This window comes from Gracilinanus agilis, chromosome 6 (assembly GCF_016433145.1).
Source record: "Gracilinanus agilis isolate LMUSP501 chromosome 6, AgileGrace, whole genome shotgun sequence".
NCBI lineage: Eukaryota > Metazoa > Chordata > Mammalia > Didelphimorphia > Didelphidae > Gracilinanus > Gracilinanus agilis.
In genome coordinates, this window is record NC_058135.1 from 278,570,372 (window position 1) to 278,596,034 (window position 25,663).

A 25,663-nucleotide genomic window follows, 5' to 3' on the forward strand; every position below is an offset into this window, starting at 1 on the left:
AAAAGATTTCCTTTTTCTTTCCCTTTCCTTTCCTTCCCTTGCCCAGGGTCACACAGCTAGTGTCTGATGCAAGATGTAACCTAGGACCTTCCATCTGCAGGGTTGGCTCTTTCTCTATCCACCAAGCCACCTAACTGCCTTCCTCAGCTCTGCCTCTTGGAATTCCTAGCTTCTAACCAGTCTTAGCTCAGGAATGTGCTACCTGTAAGCCTGCCCCAAGTTTCTAGTTGTTAGGGCTCTCTCCCTCCTCAAATGATCTCCCATTCACTTACCTGCTTGATACCACATATCCTCCAGATGAAGACCTTAGAAGCTCCTTAGAGATGAAGAGCAACTGCCTGTTTTGCCCTTATGTCCCCCCAACACCTGGTTCAATGCCCCAAACATTGTTAAGTGCTTAATTGCTTATTGAATCAAATAGCCTGCTTACTGGACTCGATGTTCAAGGAAGTTTAAAATGAGGTTCCTTTATGAAGCTTAGAGTCTAATCAATCTTGAATGCAGTCTAAGTTTAGGCCCTTACCTCCTACATCAATGTTGGTAAACCTATGGCACGCATGCCAAAGGAGGCTGCTCTCTTCCCTCTCACCACCAAGCCTAAGGACATTTTTCATATCAACTGCCCCTCTGCCCAGCAGTCCAATGGGAGCACTTCCCCACTGCACCCCTACCCCCCTACCCCATCTGGGGTAAGGGGGGCAGCTGACAGGCAGCATGAGCATTCAGTTTCGGCATTGTCTCTAAAAGGTTTGCCATCACTGTCCTAGACTGACCCAACTCCCCAGTAACCAATGGGTGCTCTTCCTGCTTCGATTAGGTTCTGCCCCACACCATTCCCCTTGAACATCACCCTCCCCACCCCAATGCATCATCCCAAAACATAGAGAAATGCCTCCCAGGTATGTCTGCAGACACTGGTATTTACACATCTTTTTTTTTTTTTTAATTTATTTTTGTACAAAAACATTTTTTAAAAAAATAAGCCATGACCTTGTCTGTCCCATGGCAGATAAATGACCTCAGTTTAGAGGAAATGCCTTCCTAGGCACATCCCTTCCCGTTCCTCCCACCCACTTGTAAGGAGGTTCAATAGCACACTTAGAGGAAGGGATGAGGAAAGGCAGCAAGCTACACTACCATAAAGCCCTGAGCTGGAAGGAGGGGGAGCATTGAGACATAAAACAATTAGACATGTTTTCCCTGGCGATACCACACTCTCGATACCAAGAAGGGATGGACAAAGGAGAGAAGAGTGAACAATATCAGCACAATATTTACCTGTGAGAGAAAAGAGAAGGAAATATAAGTACCAGTCAGGGATCACTTCAGACAAAACAAAACTAGGGTAGGATAATGAGGGCTTTACCATAAGCACCAAGGTTTATAGGGTGCTAACAGCATTTGGACTCCAGCAGGTAGGAACAATTAATTAGTTAATTAATTTAACTAGTTAAAACAAGAAGCTATGAGGGAATATTTCCTCCCTACTCCCAGTGATTTCTCTTATCTGACCCTGCCCTAATTCCCCTTCTAAGACTAGTCCACCAGGATCTCTCTCTCTTTTTCTCTCTCTCCCCTCTCCTCTCACTATAAAACCTGGTGTTCTCCCTATTCCAATCTGAATTTGAAGTTGGTTTGAGGACTTCTCTCCAATATAGTTTGTGGTACTTCCCCCACATGGCAGGGATTCTAGGTATGACTGTGACTTCGGTGGCCATAACTTATTGTTCCATCTTCATCCTTTAGGTAGCCTGCTCATTCCAGAACGTTAAGAGCTAAACAGGAACTCGGAGAGCAACTAGTCATAAGCTAGAAGCTAGAACTGGAAGGGATCTCCTTACTGTACAGAGAAGTTAACTGAGGTCCAATACAGTTACTGAGTATCAGAGGTGGGATTTGAATCCAATGCCTCTGCCTCCCCAACCAGTGTTCTCTTTCCAATGCCTCCATAATCCCATCTAGTCCTACCTTTTCATTTTCCACATAGAGAGAGAAGGCAACTCATTCAAAGTTACACAGCCAGTGGTTAACAGAGCTACAACTTAAATAGGTCTTAAGAGTCATTATTCTTGTAGAGGCCATCTAAGTGAGCCTTCTGGGACATTTTAACTTCTGCATAGCCCTTTGGAGAAAAATAAAGGCAGGAGCAGCTAGGTAACTCAATGGATTGAGAGCCAGGCCAAGAGGCAGAAGGTCCTGGGTCACAAAATCTAAACATCTCATTTTATAGAAGAAACTGAGGCACTAAGAGGATAAGTGACTTGGCCACAATCACACAGGTTATAAGGGATGAGACTAAGATTCTTGACTAAATCCAGCATGCTTTCTACCTCATGGAGCTACTCTCCTTTTTGACGTTCATTGCTATTGGCAGCTCTAGACCAGGAAACCCTCAGCCACAGTCTCTCAGGGGAAAATCCTGAAGAGCCCCGTATACCATAGAAAACAGGTAAAAATCATCTTGATTCTCCCATATTACCCCTCCTCCCCTCTATTGTTCATCCTCTTTCACAGAGGCCAGGTCTTCTCATAGAGGGAGAGAAAGAGGTAGACACAGGGATGTTACTTACATAGAGAGGGTTCCCCTGGAGTGGCCCTTTGATGAGGATGAAGATGGGGAACTGTAGAATTGTGACTACTGCTGACAACATCATCACTGTCCCGTAGATCTTCCCAAAATGCTGGGAAGGAAAGCTGTGGAGAAACATAGAATTGCCCAATGAGTCATCATGCCCCTCCCACTATGGGGGCATTTGCCTATGTTCTTTAGTGCCCTGTTGCCCTACCAGGTTCCTTCTTTTTTTATTTTATTGTTTTATTTTACCGATTACACATAACAATAAATTTCCACGTAAGTATTCTGAAGTTATATGATCCAACTTGTCTCCCTCCTTCCTTTTCTCCCCTTTCCCAGAGTTGCCAAGCAATTCAGTCTAGGTTATACATGTATTATCACACAAAACCTATTTCCATATCATTCATTTTAGTAAGTGAATAATCTTATAAAACCAGAACCCTCAACATAAACCCAAATAAACAATTAAAAAAATCACATGCTTTCATTATTTGCATTCCTACTCCAAGAGTTCTTTCTCTGGAGGTAGATAGCATTCTTTATCAAAAGTCCCTCAGAATTGTCCTGGATCATTGCATCACTGAGAGTAGCAAAATCTATCACATTTGATTATTCCACAATATTGCTATTACTATGTACAAGGTTCTCCTGGTTCTGCTTATTTCACCCTGCATCAGTTCACATAGGTCTTTCCAGATCTTTTTGAAACCATCCTGTTCATCATTCCTCAGAGTTGCCATCACCATCATATACCACAATTTGTTCAGCCATTTCACAATTGATGGTCATCCCTTTAGTTTTCAATTCTTTGCCACCATAAAAAGAATAGCTTGTTCTACTCATTTTCCCCTAGGCTTGGAATCTCAGGATTTTAGATAGAAGGGATCCAAGGTTGCCAAATCCAATCTATTTGTTTTACAGAAAAAAAAAACTGAGGCCCAGAGACATAATAAGCCACAGATTATAACTAACTCAAGATTCAAAATCTGGCCTTGTGGTGCCAAGTTTCCCTTACTGCTCCACTAGAATAGCTCTAATGCTAGGGAAGGTGATTTTCTCAGGATAGATGAGGCCTGATTTGAACCCAAGACCTCCCATCTCTAGGCCTGGCTCTAAATCCACTGAACCACCTACCTGCTCCTACCCTTCCTCAAAGCTCTATCTTTCCATTTCTAGTGAACTCCAGCCTCCTGCTCTTCCTTTCAGAGAACTTACCTCAGAAAAATCAGAGTAGAAAGAGTCTACACCTCATAGCTGAACGAGGATCTCTTCTCTCTATCATTCCTGGCTTGGTGACCCACAGTGAGAGACTACTTCCAAAGTGAGCCTACTCTACTTTAGGGCCATCTGATTTTTAACAAGTTTTTCCTGATCTCAAGTTTAAATTCACTTCTTTGCAACTTTGATAACTGTTCCTAGTTTTGTCCTCTGTTGCCAAGCAGACAAGTTCTGATTCCCCTTTCATAGGATAATTAAAAATACAAATCCACCCCACCTGAGTCTTCTCTTCTTTAGACTAACCATTTCTGGTCCTTTCGACCCATTATCCTATGGCAGAAACTCAAAACCTTTTCCCATCTATGTTCCCCTCCAGCTGACTAATATCATTCCTAAATTTTGGCACTAAGAACTGAACTCCAAAAATAAAATGAGCAGAACCAAGATAGAATAATATGGAATGTTATGAGGGTTTTCTATATTATGGAATTGCCCAAATGATTTAACTAAACTAAGGTTTAAACTAAGCTAAATCTCTAACTAGAATAAGAGGGGGCTGGAGAGGTGGGCTTCTCACTACACTGATCCACGGTGCTCGTAGATGATCACAGATATCATAGAAACCAGGAACAAGTCCAATACAAAGCCAGTCAATCCAAAATTGCTCTAAGGGGTAAGGTAGATAAATCTGCTGTCCACCAGCAGATAATCAAGACCCTTCCTCTACCTAGGCCATGATAGTTGCTTGAAGTATCTTCTTCTCAGTGAAATCCAAATCCCACTCTATCAGCTCCTTGGATACTTGGCAAAGCTGGACCACACAGCCAAAACCTCCTTCCTTCAGCTTGGCCAAACCATACCCTCCCTTTTCAAACCCCGGATTCATTCCATTATGGAATGTCCATGAAGTTTAAGATTTCCTCAAGCTCTCATCTATACTCCTCCTCATAACAGGAATGAGCATCTTCCTAATCCTGGACCATATGCCTCCCTCAACATAGCTTAAGATTTGTCGTACATTTCCTGATGACCACGTCATGCCAATAATTCTTTGGCTTAAGGCACACTTAAGCCCCATTCAGGAAAACTGAAAACTGAAAAGAATGATGAGTTAGAGGAATTCCATGTGAACTAGAAGACTTCCAGGAACTGATGCAGAGTGAAACGAACAGAACCAGAAGAATGTTGTACATAAAAACTGATACATTTTGGCACAATCAAATGTAATGGACTTCTCTACTAGTAGCAATGCAGAAAAACTGGAGAAAGCTGGTTTGAGAGCCAGAAAGACCCAGGTTCAAGTCAAGACATTTTGCTTGAGTGATTCACTTTATCTCTAAGAACCCTCAGCAATTATCTAAGCCTAAGTAGTAGAGGTGTCAACCCGTATCAGTAGCAATTCCTATGACAGTTCCTTTTGTCCTCAAAATCTCAGGACTAATTTCTTATGTCTCCAAGTTTCATTTTATTGGATGTAGCCCAACTGTCTAGTCTGTCAAGTTCTTTCTGAATCCTGACTCATCTACAAACTCAATATAGATGTAAGCTCTCTGAAAGCATGGCCAGTTTCATTTGTTTTTGGACACTCAATCCTTGGCTAATCAATGGCAGAGGAATGAGCAGATTTCATCGAAAATCTCTACCCAAAATTAACAAAGAAACTTCTTGATGGTCACCATTTATCCAGTTCCAAAGTCAATCATTGATTATCTAAGTTTCATCTCTCTTCTTTCCCCTTTGTCCATCCCTTGACCCCAATTCCTAGGAGCTAGAATAGGTATCCCCATCTTTGCTCTAGAATACACACACACACACACACACACACACACACACTTCCCACCCCCCTACTTCAACCTTACTTACGCCAAAGTGATGAAGGCAGCATTCCCTCCAAACAGGAAAGACCGACTAATAACTTGTAGGATGAAGGTGAAATACTGGAGCTTGAGGATGGGAATGGAGGCACAGATGGAGAAGGCAAGGCACAACAGAGATGTCAGAGCCAAGGATGGGAAGGTACAGTGAAGATCTGCCATGGATTCTGGAAAACCTGGTCAAGGAAAAGATTCTGGTTTAAGTTGGAGTAAAGATAAAGGGAAGGATAGAAATTGGAATGGGGAAAGGATCAAGAGAAAAGGGAAAAGGATGATAAGGAAGAACCAAGAGGGGAAGATAAAGATGTAGGAAAGAGATTAGAGAGCAGTGGCAAAGGGCTTTGTAGGGTCAATAGGCCAGTTAAATAAGTAAAGCAATATTCTTTAAGCAGATAAATCAAGAAACTACCAAATTGGGAGTTTCTTTCCCCACCCCCAGGCTATCTACTTCCCAAACTTTCCTTTCTCTTTTCCATTTACTGCTTCAAAGCCTAGTGCCCAGGGGCTGATCCTATCACTAGCATCAGACAGATTTCTGGAGTTTCTCCAGCCATGGAACCTTTTGTTCTGAGTTCCAGAAGTCTGCACCCTTCAGCCTCTTTCTTTCTAACCCCACTATGCCACTGAATATGTAGAACAGTTTAGCAAAGACACCAGAATTACTCATTTTGGCCCTAAGATAGGGGTGGGGGGGTGAGGTTGCAAATCAGTAAAAAGGGGGAGACAAAAAAAAAACAGACTTGATGAAAGGGTTCCAGGACCCTGGACAGAGGCACTCAGTTCTCACCTTTTCTTCTCGCCTCCTGCTGGTATTTTTTCTTAAGGCGATCCAACATGAATCCATTCCAGGGGGCACACAGCACCCCAAAGAGCTGAGTGATGGCAAAGGCATTTGTAAAGGAGCTGACTGTAGTGGTCAAGAGGGAAGGTAGAGAGAAGAGTCAGAGTTGAGCAGAGGAAGTCTAGTTCAGCAATAGCTACCCTTTACCACCCCAAACTTTTTTTTTTTTTTTGGCCTTTTCTGGTATTCTCAGTGCTTAGCAGTGTCTGGAACATAGGGAGCTCTTTAATGCCTAATAAAAGCTGAGCATGGTGATCCATGCCTTTCAGCCCAGCTACCAGAGAGATTGAGGGCAGAAAATCTCCTGAGCTTGGGGGTTCTAAACTGCAGTGGGTTATGCTGATCAGATATCCACACTAAATTTAGAAATTCATATGGTAAACTGTTGAGGTGGAAGAGGGGAGCCACCAGGTTGTCCAAAGGATAAAAACTGGCCCAAGACTGAAATGGAACAGGTCAAAACTCCCACGCTGATACAAAGGGGACTAGACCCATGAATAGCCCCTCTACATCCAGTCTGGACGACAGAGGAAGGCTCAGTCTTTTTTTTTTTAACCCTTACCTTCCATCTTTGAATCAATATTAAGTCTTGGTTTCAAGGCAGAAAAACAGTGAAGGATAAGCTATTGGGGTTAAGTGACTTGTCCAGGGTCACACAGATTTGAACCCAGGACCTCCCATCTCTAGGCCTGGCTCTCAATCCACTGAGCCACCATGCTGCCAATCCTGTTCTTTTTAAAAATTAAATAAATGATGATGAGATCAACTAATCCAATGTTCTCACTGTACAGAGGGAGCAAACAGACTCAGTGGAGGTGAATGACTTGTCTAAGTTCACCAATGAGTCAGTGGCAGAACCAAAGCTAAAATTCAGGTCCCTCATAGGCTCGTGCTCCCTGCAGAGCTCTCATTGAGAGGACTAACCTAGCATGTGGAATGATGGGGGCTAGCCAAGATGCAGATTCCAAAGGCAGTTCAGCCACTAAGGGATTACAACAATTATTTAGCTTCATTAAAAGGCAGCATGGGGGGTGTTGGACTCAATGACTCCCAATCCATTTCACCTCTCAATTCAGGGGGCTATAGACCACGGGTTTTTTCCACATCAGGAAACTGAGGACCGTCTTTGTGGTGCCTACTGCCCAGGATCCTTTATTTATTCTTGGAAACCCTAGAGAGCTAAAGAAGTAGAAAGGATTTCCACTGGATTCCATACCCCTAGCTGGCATCAGAACTAGAGTTACTGAGGGGGCAGCTGGGTAGCTCAGTAACTCTGTAGTAAGCTCTGTAACACAGGAGGATCAAATGAGATTGAGAGTCAGGCCTAGAGACGGGAGGTCCTGGGTTCAAATCCGGCCTCAGACACTTCCCAGCTGTGTGACCCTGGGCAAGTCACTTGACCCCCATTGCCCACTCTGACCACTCTTCCACCAAGGAGCCAATACACAGAAGTTAAGGGTTTAAAATAAAAAAAAAAAAAAAAAAAAAAAAAAGAACTAGAGTTACTGGGATCTCCCCATCACACACCTGTATGACTCCACTCAGGGGTCCCTCCTATTCCCCCAAGCCCCTCATCTGCACACAAAGCAAATACCTTGATCCTGGTTCCCGTTGGACAGATGGTTCAGCATGGGGTTGAGGGTCCCAATGAAGAGGTAGTGCCACAGCTGCATCACAGACATCCAGACCAGGTGCCAAAAGAATCTCCAGGAGAGAATACAGCTCCGGAAAGAGAGAGGACCATTCTGTTCAGCCCCGGCTGTCTCTGATGGGAAAAGGAGAGCCTTGGCATGATTGGGGGGAAGGGAGGGGGAAAAGAAAACACCAGGGAACAGAGAAGATTGAAATCTGGAGAGATCGTGGACCAGAGACCGAGAAGTAGAAGAATCTGTAATAACAGGCAACTACCAAATTGCTTACCATCTCCAAGAGAGGGGAGAAGAGACAGAAATAATTTAGATGTTATAATTTCAGAAAACATATTTTGAAAACTGTTATTACGTGTAATTGGGAAAACAAAATATCTTTGAATAACAGGCAACTATGTGTAGCAGTGAATAAAGAACTGGACTTGTAGTCAGGAAGACCTGAGTTCAAATTCTGCATCAGATACTTTAGTTGCATGACTCTGGTCAAATCACTTAACTGCGCTGTGCCTCGGTTTTCTCCTCTGTAACATAGGAGGATCAAATGAGATAAACTATATAAAAAACACTGCAAACCTTAAAATGCTCTGAAAATGTTAGCCATTACTATTGTTTTAAACCCTCACCTTCCACCTTAGAATCAATACAGTGTATTGGTTTCAAGGCAGAAGAGCAGTTAGGACTTGGCAAGGAGAGTTAAGTGAATTTGAATTGTCCAAGGTCATAGAGCTGAGACTAGATTTGAACCCAGGTCCTCCTGTCTCTAGTCTTGGCTCTCTATCCACTGAATCACCTAGCTGCTCCCATTGCTCCCTTCATTCATTCCTTATTAAGAGGAGGGAAGGAAGGGTTAAGAAGAAAGCATATTTGAAAATGAAAATGATAGAAAGACAGGTAGCAATAAAAAGCCATGTTGGAGGGGGCAGCTAGGTGGCTCAATAGAGTCAGGCCTGGAAATGAGAGGTCCTGTGTTCAAATCGCTCCTCAGACGACGTCCTACCTATGTGACCCTGGTCAAGTCACTTAACCCCAGTTGCCTAGCTCTTCGGCCTTAGAACCAATGCCCAGTATTGATTCCAAAAGAGAAGGGAAGGACTTAAAAATAACTTAAAAGTAGCATTGGAGTGGTTAGAGAAAGGGTTTCCAGTGAGAGATGGACTTCAGAGGACAAATGAAATCTCCATTGCCTCTGGAGATAATCAGGTGACAGGAAAGGCAGAGATGGCATGGAAGCAGATGATAGGAAGAGGGGCTAGACTTACCTTGAAGAGCTGGGGAAGAACTATTGGCCTCCTGCCTCAGTTCCTCCTCTTCCTTCCTGACTCTTTCGCCTTTTGTTCCTTGGGACCCATTAGCTCCCATTGAACAGCTGATGCTGAGGAAAGAGGTGGCCCCACCCAGCCCCAAAGCACAGTCAGATTTTTTTCAACAACACAACAACCTCGGCGCCAGAGACTCGGTCCTTGTCTTGAAGTAGCCAACCTTCCGCTGGAGGGGAGGGAGCTCATAAACAATCCTCAAAAAAATCTCAGTGGTGGCCATTTATGGTCTTGGGGAAGGGGAGAAAATGAAACACAAAATGTCAGAAAGCAATCCATCAAAAATTGTTTCTACAGGAGGCAGCTGGGTAGCTCAGTGGAGTGAGAGTCAAGCCTAGAGACGGGAGGTCCTGGGTTCAAATCTAGCCTCAGACACTTCCCAGCTGTGTGACCCTGGGCAAGTCACTTGACCCCCACTGCCCACCCTTACCACTCTTCCACCTATAAGCCAATACACAGAAGTTAAAGGTTTAAAAAAATTGTTTCTACATGTAATAAAATCCCATGTTTAAAAAAATGGGGCAGCTAGGTGGTACAGTGGCTAGAGCTCCAGGTCTGGAGTCAGGAAGACCTGAGTTCAAATCTGGCCTCACTCAGACACTTCAGAGGTGTGTGACCCTTGGCAAGATGCTTGATCCTCTCTGCCTAGAATTATTACTAAGAAGGTGATGGTTAAAAAAAAAATCCTGTTATTCTTGGCAGGGCTGGGAGAGTTGGTGGGATCCTGGGTAGGGTATCCTACCTGATGCGGGGTAGCTTTGTTTCTCATTCCCCAGCCCTGCCCCACCACCTCCAGGAGCCTCCTAGTCTCGGTGCCCTGGGCTAGCATTAGCCTGGACCTCTGTCCTATCCTATGTTAGAGCCTGAGAGGTGGCTGCCTGCCTGGGGGAAGGGCCAGACCTTACCCGTAAGTGTAGTTGGATGGCACTGGATAGGGTATGTGGCCCCTGGGCATGAGGAAGAAAGTCCGGAAGAGATGAAAGATGCTGAAGGCACAGAGGATGAAGAAGGACACTCGGAGTGGCAGGCCCCGCTCATAGAGGAGCTGTAGAAAGAGAGAGGGGTAAAGCTCAGCACTAGGATGGAGCACCCTACATCAGTCCACCTGATCAGGACCCTGAGGACATCCACTGTAGGAGCCAGTCAGTCAACCTCATGAGATAACAACCTCCTCTTCAAGATGGCTGGAGGAGATCTGGGAAAGCCTCACATTCCACCATTAGTTTTCTCTCTTTCGGTCTTCAAAGAGGAGCTTTCAAGAGCCTTTTTAAAAAAACAGTCACCATCTCTCTTAGAATCGATACTAAACATCAGTACCAAGGCATTAGAGCAGTGAGGGCTGGGCAATTGGGGTGAAATGACTTGCCCAGGGTCACACGGTTAAAATATTTCTGAGGCCAGATTTGATCCCAGGACCTCTCATTTCCAGGCCTGGCTCTCTATCCACCAGTCAGCTAGCTGCCCCAAGAGTCTCTTATAATTAGGTCAATGGATAGAAGGAATCTTAGAATGGAATAGGATCAGATCTGGACCTAGATCCAACCCTCCCATTTCATAGATAAGAAAATTAAGACCCCAAAATTTAAGCGATTTGCCTAAGTCACATGGTCTGTCAGATGAAAAGGACCTTAGGCTATAATATATTCATATTATTATATAATTATAATATAAATAAGGCTATTAAGAACTAAAAGAGGGAGCAATTGGGCGGCTCAGTGGATTGAGAGCCAGGCCTAAAGACAGGAGGTCCTGGGTTCAAATCTGAACTCAGACACTTACTAGCTGGGTGACCCTGGGCCAGTCACTTAACCCCCATTACCTAACCCTTACCTCTCCTCCTGCCTTGGAACCAATACACAGTATTGATTCTAAGACAGCAGGTAAAGGCTTAAAAAAAAAGAAATAAAAATTTAAAAAATTAAAATTAAAAAAGAACTAAAAGAAACCTTGGAAAATAAAATGTAGGAAGGGATCATGAACATAGAATATTAGTGTTGGAAAAGACCCTGGAAATTATTTCAGTTCTAGCCCTTCATTTTCCCAATGTGGAAACTGAGGCTAGGAAAGTGGAATGACTTGTTCAAGGACATATAACTAGCTAGTGGGCGAAATGAAACTAGATTCTGGGTATCCTTTTGTCTTTGTTGTTCAGTCATTTCAGTTGTGTAAGGCTCTTGGCAATCCCACACGGGGTTTTCTTGGCAAAGATACTGGAGTGCTTTGCCATTTCCTTCTCCAGCCCATGTTACAGAAGAGGAAACTGAAGCAAGCAGGGTTCAATGACTTGTCCAGTGCTACAGAGCTAGTAAGTGTCTGAAGCTGGATTTAAACTCAGGAAGAGGAGTCTTCCTGGCTCTAGACACAGCACTCTCTCCCCTGCACCACCCTGCTTGCCTCTAGGTCTCCTCTCCATGCCTACTTCTATTATCATGTTTGTCTTCTTCTGGAATTAGAATTCCCCCCTGCTCCTTAGAGGGCTCCCATCTTAAACTATCAAATCTCATCTTGAATCGGTATGCAAGGACTGTGAGAAGGGCGGCTAGAAGAGCACTAAACCCAGGAATTCACCAAATGCTTCACTCAGAGGCAGGATGAACTGAGTTCAAGTTCTGCCTCAAAAACATATCGGCACCCAGCTGTGTGACCCTGGGCAAGTCACTTGACCCCCATTGCCCACCCTTACCACTCTTCTGCCTTGGAGCCAATACACAGTATTGACTCCAAGATGGAAGGCAAGGGTTAAAAATATATATATATATCGGCTGTGTGTCCCTGAGCAAATCACTCCACATTGCTTTTCTCTTCTGTCGAATAGGATTGGCTTCAAAGCTCTCTGACATCTCTTCCCGGTGGTCTATGATCCTACAACCTCAGTTGTGCTGCGCGCTGGCTCTGGTCCTGCAGAGGTCAGCAAGTTGTGGAGTCCTGAGAGCTTTCTACCTACAGAGCTCCGCATTGTTAACCAGGGGGAAAGGGAAGAGGAGAGGGACAATGGGGAACTCTGTGGGCTCATTCAAAGACATTCAGCCAAACCAGGCTTCTTACTGTCCTTCACAGTCAAAATTCCAGGTCCTGTTGCTGGGCATTTACAATGGCTACCCCCTCACCAGCTTCCCCAACCTCTCTCTCAAACACACACACACACACACACACACACACACACACACACACACACAGCCTAGAATGTTCTCTACCTCTTCTCCTGCCCCCCTTACTATGTCCCTTTCCAGTCTGTCTCTCCTTCCCCTTCCCCCTCCCTCTCTCCCCCTCCCTCTCTCACATACATTCTCTTTGTCTCTCTCACAATCTGTCTCTCTCCCTTTGTCTATCTCTCCCTCCCTTCCTTTTTCCCTCTCCCTCACTCTCTCTCTCACACATTCTCTCTGTCTCTCTCACAATCTCTCTCTCTCCCTCACACACATTCTCTGTCTGTCTTTCTCCCTCTGTCTCTCCTTCCCTCCCTCTCTCCCACACTCTCTGTCTCTCTCACAATCACTCTCTCCCTCTGTCTATCTCTCCCTCTCTCTCTCCCTCTCTCTCACAATTCTCTTTATCTCTCCCTCTGTCTGTCTCTCCCTCCCTCCCTTCCTCTCTCCATCTATCTGTCTGTCTCTTAATCTCAGGCACCCTTCAAAAACCAGTTTAAATACCTTCTACTTGAAGCCTTTCCCAATTCCTCCCAGCTGTCCTCCTTCCCCAAATGCCCTGGTATTCCTCCTGTCATACACATGCACGCACACACACACACACACACACACACACACACACACACACACACACTTGTGCAGGGGGGGAGAGGGGGCTCTTTTTCCTCAGTGTCAGTTATCTACAGTTAACCCAAAGCGCTGGAGGTCTGCCCACTAAGCACAGGAAGTCTGCCCTCAAAGCACCCACCACCTGTGGCAGCAGTCTGCCCCGCTGGCAGCCATCTTTGGGGCTTCCACTTTCACTTCTTTTGAGTTTGGTTTTTTTGGTGGAAAGATAAGAGGCCAAGGAACTCGGGGTGGGTCCAACAGATATTAGCTGATATCTTCAGTTTCAGCCATTCTCAGTAGGTCTTGGAATGTATCCCCCAAAGACACAGGGCCCTCCTGCGTGTATACAAACATGCACACACGTATGTATAGAGCTATAGCTATCCACATGTGTATATGTATGTGTAAATGTAGACACAGATATATACATGTGTGTCTATGTATAAGACTACCCATACATGGGTATATATAGGTATAAATACTTAGCTGGATCTATACACATCACACACACACGCATACATGCAGCACACACTTTCTATACACGGTTGTCTCCCTGATCGGTACGTAAGTTCTTCGAGATTAGAGACTATTTCTTTTTTCTCTTGGTGTCTCCTGCTCCCAGCACACAGCAGGCACTTAATAAATACTTTCTAATTGGTTGATCAGTCTCAGGTGAGAAGAATACAAGATGGAGATTGGGTCTGTGTCTACTTAAGAGGTTCAAGGACACTTCCTTGAACCATAGAGTATTGCCAGGACAGCCTAGTCTGATGAACCTCATGGCAGCAGCCATATGGGGCCAAAGCTCAGTAGGGATTAGGACAAAGAGCAATAGCTCTTGAGTCAAAGGGTTGGGGTTTTTTGGTTATGAGGGCGGCAGAGTAAAAAGCAGCTGCTTGACCTCTCCTAACCGAAGCATATAGGACTCCTCAAGAAGACATAAAAACAAATCCAGATGAACGAAGGGTCCCCACAACAGGGTGCAGCATTGGAGGTACAGTGGAATCGGGGCATTTCCGTGCTATAAAGAGGTGAAACAGCTCTACTAAAATGCAAGCTAAGCAACCCCCTCCCCCCCACACCACCTACAGTGCCAAAGCCAGCGCAAAAGAGCTAGAGCAAGTTTGGGGCACCCATTAAGTCATTGGCAGCTCCAGGGTCTGTTCCTGAGAGTAGCAAGACTTAAGACCCCAAGAAGCTAAAGAACACGCAGACTTTGAACATAGACCCTGAGCACAGCTGCAATTGCAGCTGCAGACGCGGATTCTGAGCACAGGCGCAGACCGTGTGTGGGGACCCAGTGCAGAGGGGTGTACGACTGTGGAAGCAGCGTCCTGAGACTGTTAAAGGAGCTTCAGGCAGAGGAATAAGCAAGGGGACCACTAGGAGGCTTGACCCTGAGAACAACTAGACCTGAGACCTTAGGAGCCCAAAGAGCGCAGACAGACCCTGGGCGTGAGGATAAAGCTGAGAGGGCGCAGGGCTAGCAATGGCAAGCAAGAGACAAGAACCCCAGAAGTGAAAGATCAAGAAGAAATCTTTAACACTTGACCACTTTTACACAGAAAAAATTCAGACAACAAACAGCAGAGGAGAACAAACAAGTAATCATATCCAAACCTTCCCAAAATAATGAAAACTGGTCACAAACTCTTAAAGAGTTCAAATCTGAGATTATGAGAAAGATGATAGAGAACTGATAAGAAAATAACAGTTTAAAAGGCAGAATTTCACAATTAGAAAGTGAGGCTCAGAAATCAAATGAATTGATGAGCAAATTAAAGACCAGAAATGACCAGCTGGAAGCCTTGAAGAAACAAACAGACCAGATTCAAAAGAAAAACCAAGATTATAGCCGAAAACCAGTCTCTACATGCTAGAATTGGGCAATTAGAAAAAGATGCCCCCAAATCAAAAGAATTGATAAGCAAATTGGAGACCAAAATCAAACAGCTGGAAAACAAGATAGACCAAATCGAAAAGGAAAATCAGTCTCTAAAGACAAGAGTTAGGCAAGTAGAAGCCAGTGATCTCTCAAGACAACAAGAACAAATAAAGCAAAGTCAAAAGACTGATAAAATAAAAGGAAACATGAAATATCTCACCGAGAAATTGACAGATCAAGAAAACAAGTCTAGAAGAGCCAAAGGGTTGGATCTAGGTACAAATCCCCTTCTGAGCCTGTGACTTGAGTAAGTCACTTAACTTTCCCAGACCTCAGTTTCCCTCTCTGCCAAAAAGCCTCTAAGAAGTCTCTCCCAGCTGGTAGACTGTGGCCATAGCCTCCTTTGTCTTCTGTTCCAGAATCACCCTCATGACCTCTGACCTAGGCCCTCCATCTAGGATATTGCTTCAGGACCCACGTTGACTTCAATGGGTTCATTGAGCTTGTGAATCCAATACAGCATTTATTAAGCATTTACTGTATATACGAGATATAGCATCAGGTTCTTAGGATATGGAGGGAAAATGGTTCCTCCCCACCCGATGCTTATAATCTGGGGGCTGGGGGAGGAATACAACAGGCACTCTGATAAATATATACAGGATTTAGGGAGGTGGATGGAACTAAGTAAGAGGATCAGGAAATGCTTCCCAGGAGTCAGTTCATGAGCTAAGTTTTAACACAGCCTGTGCAAAGACAAAGAGGAGGGAGATGGAGTCCCAGATTGGCCATTTTAGCCAAGAGGATATGGAGAGGATCAAGGTAGGTAATGTCTGGAAAAATAGATGGGAGCCAGATTGTGAGGAGCTTTAAATGCCAGGCTAGGACTTCATGTTGTCTCATTTCATCCTAGAAGTAATAGGGAATTATTTGTTTTAGAGTAAGGAGGTGACGATAGATAAAAGAAGAGGAAGGAATGGACTCCAGGAACCAATCGGGAGGTTAAGAGAAGAAAGGAAAGGAGGATTATTACAAGGCAGGGTTACACTAAGGATAAGTCTATCCACTGGCTCCATCCTATGGGATAAAATGAGAAAGTGACCCAAATGCTTAGAAGAAATCGCCAGCCATCTTCATCGGCCCCTTCCTGGAAGTGTTTCCATGATAGAACAGAGGAAGGAAGGGAAAGAAGAGAGGAGAGAAATAAACATACCTTAATGATGAGAAAGATCGCAGAGGAGGAATCAAACGCCCCATTGTAGAGGGTGATGATGGTGGATCGATGTTTCCCAAATAGGTTCCCCACCTGGAGAAAGGATAGCCAATGAGCTACTAAATTTCTGGAAAAACTTCTCCACATATACATCCTTAAACACAATCCCCTGACCAGGGGATCTTGGGAGGAAGAACTTTAGCCTCTGTGGTCATCTCTGTGGGACCCAGCTCAGAGAGCTATTGCTTCTTCTTTGTCCTTTGTCCCTTCCCTCCCCCTACCTCACTTCAGGGAAAAGAGCTAAGGAGGGAGACCAGGAGACCATACCTGCAAATTGGTAAGCAGAAACAGGATGCCTCCAACAGCAAGCATCGGGAAGGCAGCAAAGAGCATTGGTGCCGTACCTGGAAAGGACAGACAGGTCATTTCTGGTTTCCTGATCCTAACCAGAGGGGAAGTTAAGCCCAGTGGCCCAGATTCAAACAGATTCTAGATCTAGATTTTCTCCAACCTTCAAGGCCTACCCTATGCTACCATAACTCCAGGAAACCCATCATGCTCTTTTCTTTTACACGAATTCTTATAGGACCTTTAGTCTCTGCCCCACGATTCTCTGTTTCACAGGATCATAAAATAAGAGAAGACAAATCCTCTTCCTTTTTTTCTAGCTAGACCAGGACGTAGCCTCAGATAATTTGAATAATCTGACCTAGCTACCAGGGGACAAACAGAGGAAGTGGGGGAGAGGGAAACAGAAGTCAGAGAAAATCGTAACTTAACCATCTATGCATGAACTTAAGAGTGTTCTGAGCCTTATACACCTGGTGTTTGTAAGGCAGGCTGGTGAGAACCCACAGAAAATGTAATAAACTGAAGTTTCTAACTGTATTTGGGCCCTTCATATTTGGAGGGAACCTCTAGAAAAAATGACAAGTTCTGGAAGGAACTTTTACTTTTGTATTTGTATCCCAATCAAATAGATAGCATAGTACCTGGTACATAGTCAGTGCTTTAAATGTTCATTTATTTACTGATTAGGGTTATGATCAAATCATAGTAAATAGGGACTAGATTTGGGGTTTCACTGTTATAAAGATCTCTCTGGATGAGGAAACTCCCACCAATACAATATAGTACCTCTAGCGTTACACTCTTAAGATTAAGTGACTTGTCTAAGGTCACATCGCTAATACATCAGAGGGGGCACTTCAAACTGAATCTTCTTGATTCTAAAGTCTGTTCTTGATACTCTAAGACACCTTCATAGGGGTTTAAATGTAGAACTAGGAGGGGTTTTAGAAAGTATCTCAATCACTCTTGGATGAAACCAGACTAAAAAGGAAAGTAACACAGTGGAAGTTACTGGACTAGTCAGGAGCAGAACTGGGAGGGACTTTCCCCCCCAAACCAATTGTCAGATGCGTAAGGGCTTCTGGGTCACAGAACAAAGAGTAGATTCAAACCAAGTTTCAAGACCTGGGATCAAATTCTGCCTTGGTTATTTACTAGCTCTGTGACATTTAAGAGTCTCTAACTTTCCTCAGTTTCTTCATCTGTCCAAAGAATATTGAACGATCTCTCTAAACTCCCTTCCACTTCCAAGTTCAATGAGGCAATTAATTGGCAGCTTACCCCCATGTGTACACCTGGTCTTCACGACAACCTTGTGAGATTGGTAGCAAAAGTATTATCTATCTCACTGATTTAAGACTGGGATCAAAGCAAAAATGATTCAACCAGGATCACAATTACAGTCAGGGTGAAATCCAATACCAAATTCCAATTCTAGGACCTTCATCCTAGAAAGGAGCTGACCATCACGTGTGTGTGTGTGTGTGTGTGTGTGTGTGTGTGTGTGTGTGTGTGTGTGTGTGTGTGTGCATAGAGATAGCTACAGTGAAGTGAAGAGAACATCTGCGTCAGACCAAGCTCCTGGGTTTCGATGAGTCAGAGCTGTGGCACTGGGACCAGCCCCTTCTCTGAGTCTGATCTGTCAGCAGAAAAGAAAGGATAACATTGACACTCTACTACCTCTAAGCGTCATGATGATCAAATGATGTAATGTTTCTAAAATTATTTGTAAATCCTGAGATTGTCTAGATTTGAACTCAGATCTTCCTGATTCCAAGCCCAACACGCTATCCACTGGCACCACCTGTAGCTGTCTAGTCCAACTTATAAGTCCCTGACACCAAGATAAAGAATCCCTCCCACATCATGCCCAACAAGAAACATATTAGCCTTTGCTTGAAGACCTACAGTGAAGGATTGTTGGGAAACTCAATGACTACAGTAACAACCCATTTTACTAGGGGTTAGTTCTCCATGTTGGAAAGTTTTTTATTGGCATCAAACCTAAGTCCCCTTTTTGGCAACCTTCATCCATGGCTACCTTTTGGGACCAAATAGAACAAACCTAGCAGGTATAGTTGCTCTCCCTCCCCATCTACCCAAATCCCTAGTCCTTTTAGTCCATCGTCATATGACAAGGACTTGGGATCCTTCCATTGATCTTACTAGACCTCTTCCAGATGCTATTTAACTTATAAGTAACCTTCCAGCACCCAAAATACCCAGCCTCAGTTTCCCTATCTGTAAAATAAAAGGGTTGGGGGCTAACTAGCTTCTCAAGTCCCTTCCAGCTTTATGTCTGATCTTAGTCATGACTGTAATGTATAGAGCATGAATTCAATATTCCAAATGCAAGCACAGAATAGACCCAGAACCTCATTCCTGGAAACTATACGTCATTGTTAACAGAGCCCCAAAGGCCAGCACATGAATGCAATGTGGAGTTTTGATTTGGGTCTTTCCTGGTCCTAAGTGCACCATTCTATTGCAGACTGGCCCTCCTCAGCCATCTTTTCTCTTCTCTTTTTGCTTTCGTTATCTAGGACTGGGGAGGGATCTCTACAGAGTTCTTACTGAAGAAATTCCCTTCAGCAATGAATGAAAAAACATTTGTTGTTAAATGCTTACTACAGTGATTCCCAAAGTGGGCACCACTGCCCCCTGGTGGGTGCTGCAGCGATCCAGGAAGGCGGTGATGGCCACAAGTGCATTTAGGGGTGGTGAATAACTATAAGGAGGCAGTGATAGTATGTGACAGGGGCGCTAAGTAATATTTTTTCTGGAAAGGGGGCAATAGGCCAAAAAAGTCTGGGAACCCCTGGCTTACTAGATTATTGTCCATACGAGGCATATTAGTAGAAAAAGACAATTTCTGCTCACGAAACTGACACGAATTGGGAAAGCCACAAGGAAGACAACAAGGTCTTCATGCCCCTGGGATTCTTTGGGCTATCTGCCCTGTGGAAGGAATCCGCCATTATTGGAAAAAGGAGTGAAGTGGGGTGGCAGCAGCCACTTTGAAGAAGAGGACAAGAAGTTCTCCTTGGCACCAGCCAATGCTACAGATTGGCTTAATTACCTGGGGCATCAAAGTTAAATGATTTGCCCAGGGTCACAGCGACGATACACGTCAGAGATAGAGCATGAGCCTGGGTCTACCAGACTCCAAAGTCAACTCTTCAGGCACTCACTAGTCCTTGGTGCCTCTAAAACATTATTGTTGGCATCCCATCACTGTGATGGTTACACACTGCTTAAATGTCATGAAATTGAGTTTATTAAGGGCAGCAGTAAATATAAACACCAACACCGTGAATTCTCCTGGGCTCCCTCTGCAACCTCTTCTTTAGAAACTGAGTTAAGAGTTGCACCCAACATTCCTATGACACAGTTCTGGGAAAAGATTTTTGGATATCGAACTGGATATAGTCTAGAGCTCAGATCGTTAGAATACTAGTAATAGCTTGTCCTCCCTCTGCCCTGAAGGCTCGGTGTGAACTCTCAATAGCCACCCCACCTAAACTGCTACCCAGCATTCTGTCAGGCTGATCTTCTTCTACTTAGCAAGGTCCTGTGCCCCTTGGGATAGGTTGAGGCTGCCAAGCTGGAAAGGAAAAAGAAGGATGAATATGCTCCTGCTTACTAGAGGGAGGGAGGTGGAACAGTAGATGGGGTGATGGCTCCGAAGAAAGAATGCAGCCTCCAGAAACATTTACTAGCTTTGGGACCTGGGGCCAGTCACTTAATCACTGTCTGCTTCAGTTTCCTCAACTGGAAAAAGGAGATAATAAGAGCATCTACAGCTCAGGGCTGTGGTAAGGGTCAAAAGAGAGTATTTGCAAAGCCCTTAGCACAGTGCCTGGCTCCAAAATAACTGTTTATTCATGGGGCAGCTAGGTGGCACAGGGCATAGAAAGCCATATCTATAGACAGGAGGTCCCGAGTTCAAATCTGACCTCGGACACTTTCTACCTGTGTGACTCTAGGCAAGTCACTTATCCTCAATTATCTATCCCTTACTCCTCTTCTACTTAATATCGATTCTGAGACAGAAGGCAATGTGTTGTGTTTTTTTAAACCCTTACCTTCCGTCTTGGAGTCAATACTGTGTATTGGCTCCAAGGCAGAAGAGAGGTAAGGGTAGGCAATGGGTGTCAAGTGACTTGCCCAGGGTCACACAGCTGAGAAGTGTCTGAGGTCAGATTTGAACCTAGGACCTCCCATCTCTAGGCCTGACTCTCAATCCACTGAGCTACCCAGCTGCCCCCATAAGGTAATGGTTTAAAAAAATGCTTATTCATTTTCCATTTCCCTTCCTTTATTGCAGCTTGTCCGGATCTCTAGTTCTAGGTTCTACATTCCAAGGCCCTTTGCAGACACTTATGTTCCCCTTATTTCCAGTATCTTCAAAAAGTCTTGCCAAACCCACTCCTCAATTGCCCTTCAAGGCTCATGTCATGTTCCCAAAATATCATTATTTGACCAGATAGCCAAGATAGGATCTTGGATGTAGAACTGAAAGGTCCTTTACTGTTAGGTTAAATAGGAAGGCTGGGTGGCTCAGTGAAAAGAATGCTGAGCTTGGAATCAGGAAGACTCACCTTCCTGAGCTCAAATCTGGCCTCAGACATTTCCTAGCTAAGTGACCCCAGCCAAGTCCCTTAATCCAGTTTGCCTCAGTTCCTCATCCGTAAAATGAGCTGGAGAAGGAAATGGCAAAACCACCCTAGTATCTTTGCCAAGAAAACCCCACCTGGGGGCCGAAGGAGTCGGACCCAACTTAACAACTTTACATTAAAGATGAGAAAATCGAGACCTACTCAAGATGAGTAAGAGACAGATGTGGCTTGCAAACCCAGGTTGCCTTTCCCCTGTGTATCATATATCAAATTAGGGAATCCCAGCTGTCTTTGTGACTCGGTTTCTTTCTCTACAAAATGGGAATAGAGGCCCATTCTATCAATTGTAAAGGACTATTTTAGACTTGAAGTCTAAAATAATTTTTTTGCATTCTGAAAAGCCCCTCCCACTATATAAATATGAGAACCATAGACATCCGCTGGCAGAGTCTAGTTAAGAGGGAGTGTACCAGGGGCAGCTGGGTAGCTCAGTGGATTGAGCCAGGTCGTAGGTTCAAATCTGGCCTCAGACACTTCCCAGCTGTGTGACCCTGGGCAAGTCACTTGACCCCCATTGCCCACCCTTACCACTTTTCCACCAAGGAACCAATACACAGAAGTTAAGGGCTTAAAAAATAAATAAATAAAATAAAATAAAACAAAAAAGAGGGAGTGTACCTAAAATGTTAATGTTTACGTGATGACCCAGCCAGCAGTGAGGGGATGAGAAATACCTAGACTGGTTACTCAGAACCCCTTCCCCCACCCCCGCTGTCCCTTTTGGACTCATCTCCTAGCATTAGGAGGTTCTATGAGACAATTGTCCTGCTTCCTTCCCCTCAGTTGGCACTCACCTGCAGAGGAGATAGCTACAAGAAGGGTGGCCCCAGTGTAGAGAAATCTGAAATGCAGAACAAAGAAAAGGGACTTATCAAAGGAGAACCCTCGGGTTCCAGAGTGAAAGAATGGAGAACCTCTAAATTCCCTACTTAGGGCCTACTTTTTTGTTGTTTTGGGACTTTTTTTTTTCTTTCTGTTGCTCAAAAAAAGATGGGCAAGAGAGATTTCCTTCTCTCTGGGTGCATGGCTAGAGAAAGACCTGGGTATTGAGAAAGCAGCTGGCTTGGGGTAGGGAATTGTGGGAGTAAAAAGACAGAAAGAATCAGTCCACAAAAAGGAGTTAGTGTAGTCCTAAAGGAATAAAGGAAAGACACTCAAAATATAGATATTTTATATAAGATATAAGATAGAGGATGGGTAGAAATCTGAAGGGAACCAAGAGGCCTGGCCTGTCTCTCCAGAGGGCTCCAAATAGCTAATAACTCTGGGAAAAGAACACATCACATATGTGCTAAAAAAAGGGGGGGATCTTTTCACACTAAAAGTAAGACAAAGAGTTCGAGGACCAATCATGTTTTCTGGTTAGTGGGGCTCAGTGGAAGGAACCCTGACCCTAAGCTTTGACCCAAGAAACCTAGGTTTGAAGCAGAGGCTACTGCTCAGTGGATAGAAGCCCAGTCTGGAAGAGATTCTGGGTTCAAATCTGACCTCAAACACTTTCTAGCTATGTGACCCTGGGCAAGTCACTTAACCTCAATTGCCTAGCCCTTGCCACTCTTCTGCCGAAGAACTGATCATTAGTATAGACTCTAAGATAGAAGGTTTTTTTTTTTTTTTTAAACCCTTGTACTTCGGTGTATTGTCTCATAGGTGGAAGATTGGTAAGGGTGGGCAATGGGGGTCAAGTGACCTGCCCAGGGTCACACAGCTGGGAAGTGGCTGAGGCCGGGAGAAGGTATTTTTAAAAAAAACAGAAGTCTAGGTTTGAGACATAGCTCTGAATGAGTTGTACCTAGGAGTCTGAGTTGGGTCACCCTAAGTAGGTCCTTGAACTTTTGTGACTGGGTTCTCAATTAGGCAATACCAGTTTTACTACCTGTCTCACCAGTTCTTGTGAGACAAAGACATCACAGCCTTTAAGTCAACATAGAAATGGGAGCTTTTATTACCCCAAAGCACATTTCTCACCTCCTTGGAAGGGAGCCAGACTTAACTTGATAACCCTCACCAGGAAGAAGGCAGTATTATCCTGACTCTCTCTCTCTCTTTTTTTTTTAAACCCTTAACTTCTGTGTATTGGCTCCAAGGCAGAAGAGTGGTAAGGGTAGGCAATGGGGGTCAAGTGACTTGCCCAGGGTCACACAGCTGGGAAGTGTCTGAGGTCAGATTTGAACCTCCCATCTCTAGGTCTGTCTCTCAATCCACTGAGCTATCCAGCTGCCCCCCTGACTCTCTTGATGGCAGATGAAGGAACAGCAAAGAGAAGGCAAGGAGGGAGATTGAGAAACAATATAACAAGTCACAGTAGAGGAATTAGTGGAATATATTATTCTTTATAGAAGAAAAGACAGATCCAAGGATAGAGAAAACTTGAGAGAACTTGTATAGACAGATGGAAAGCAGAGTAAACAAAACCTGGGAGACAAAATTCACCTGATGGAAAAGATTCCCTATGGAAAAGAAGGAAGATACTTTCAGCAAATCCTCATGGGAAATTCTGGGCTCTAAGAGCAGGATATACATTTGGGGGGGGTGGAGAATCCTGATTGTTTTGTTTGGGGTAATTGTATTTGTCATTAGGAAAAAGTCCCATTTGGAAGTCTAGAACAATTCCTTGAGAACTGACTATGTTTTGGGTTTTGATGGCAGTTTGTTGGTGGTTTTTTTTTTTTTTGAGACAAAAACAGAGACACCATAGATTGATTCTCTATTGTTTGCTAATCTAGGATAGATTTTAGCATTACAACAGGAAAAAAAAATCAGATTTAGCAGAGTCTGGAACCTGGTTCAGCCACTGAGAACTAAGAAACCTAAGCAAATCTCTTTCCTTTTCTAGATCTCAATTTCCATGAGACTTTATATTTGGGCAATCAGGAGAGAGTGCCAAGTCTCCATTTAGCTCCTAGCCCTTCCTCTCTTGTCTAGGATTCTTACTACACATAATGGTGGCAGAAGCACTCTAATCAATCCCCTGTTCAGGAGCCCAGACCCCAGGAACTCACATGGCAATGAGTCGGGCTACGGTGGTTCCAAGGCGATCAAAGATGTAGCCGGTGGGGAATGTCACGAAGTTGTTTGCAAAGGATGCCAGAGTAAAGATGAGGGAGAACTTCGAATCCTGAGCGCTGCATTCTAGAAAAGAAAGAAGAATTTTCACATGTCACTTAAAGTAGGTGCTACCATAGTCAGAGCTGCAACTAGACAGGGTTCTCCAGAGTAACAAAATTTAGAGGGCATCTTTTACCAGCAAGTGGGAAAAAAATGAGCTTTGCCTCTAGGAAGTAGCAGTAATTAGGGTAAGAGAGGATGGGTCGGGGACAGCTTCATTCCCATCAACCCCTGTCCATAATTATCCAGAAGGTGTTCCTTCCCTCCCTCTCTGCACCCCAATATCGGGGCAACTGGGTAGCTCAGTGGATTGAGAGCCAGGCCTAGAGACAGGGGGTCCTAGGTTCAAATCCGGCCTCAGACACTTCCCAGCTGTGTGACCCTGGGCAAGTCACTTGACCCCCATTGCCCACCCTTACCACTCTTCCACCTAGGAGCCAATACATAGAAGTTAAGGGTTTAAAAAAATTAAATTAAAATTAAATTAAATTTTTTTATTTAATTTAATTTAAAAATTAAAAACTAATTAAATTTTTTTATTAAAATTAAGTTAATTAAGATTTTTTAAAAACTTGCCTGATTCTTAGATACCTCTACCCTTCAAGCCCCTTTTAAAGTATTACTTGGATTTAATGTTAAATGTAAATATTACTAAATAATTTAATATTGTTTTATATTCTACTGTTTATATTTATTATATTTATTTATAATGTTTGCTATAAATAAAATAATGCTAAAGAATATAAATTTTTAAGTATCATCTAATATAACCAACACAAAACCAGGAATCTTTTCTCCATCATTTCCCCCATCTTCTGTTTAAAGACTCATTTATATAGCACCTAATGTTTTGCAAAGTGCTTTATTTAACTTATTCATTTGACTCCCACAACAAACCTGGGAGGTAGAATAATGGTTAACATTTGAAAGTATCTTTTAATGTCTTCAAGACACTCCTGGCACATCATCTCAAAGAAGTCTCAACAATTTCTGGGAAGGGGACAGCTGGGTGGTTCAGTGGATTGAGAGCCAGACCCAAAGATGGAGGTGCTGGGTTCAAATCTGGCCTCAGACACTTCCTAGCTGTGTGACCCTGGGCAAGTCACTTGACCCCCATTGCCTAGCCCTTACCACTCTTCTGCCTTAGAACCAATGACAGTATTGGTTCTAAAGCAAAAGGTAAGGGTTCAAAAAAAAAA

At 43.9% G+C, this 25,663-nt stretch overlaps 1 protein-coding gene across 1 annotated transcript in view; it reads right to left on the reverse strand.

The window, feature by feature from the left end:
• Positions 1–996: 996 nt before the first annotated feature.
• The window catches only part of SLC43A3 (solute carrier family 43 member 3), an 89,278-nt gene continuing 64,611 nt past the window's right edge, over positions 997–25,663 (reverse strand). Inside the window, exons 2-12 of the mRNA XM_044681952.1 lie at positions 24,359–24,488; positions 22,151–22,197; positions 16,654–16,730; positions 16,327–16,419; positions 10,379–10,518; positions 9,417–9,529; positions 8,103–8,273; positions 6,455–6,574; positions 5,657–5,843; positions 2,571–2,694; positions 997–1,278 (exon numbers count right to left, since the gene is read on the reverse strand). Coding sequence (XP_044537887.1) covers positions 1,186–1,278; positions 2,571–2,694; positions 5,657–5,843; positions 6,455–6,574; positions 8,103–8,273; positions 9,417–9,529; positions 10,379–10,518; positions 16,327–16,419; positions 16,654–16,730; positions 22,151–22,197; positions 24,359–24,488 — 1,295 coding nt within the window. The 3' untranslated portion in view covers positions 997–1,185. The remainder of the gene's footprint in view (positions 1,279–2,570; positions 2,695–5,656; positions 5,844–6,454; positions 6,575–8,102; positions 8,274–9,416; positions 9,530–10,378; positions 10,519–16,326; positions 16,420–16,653; positions 16,731–22,150; positions 22,198–24,358; positions 24,489–25,663) is intronic.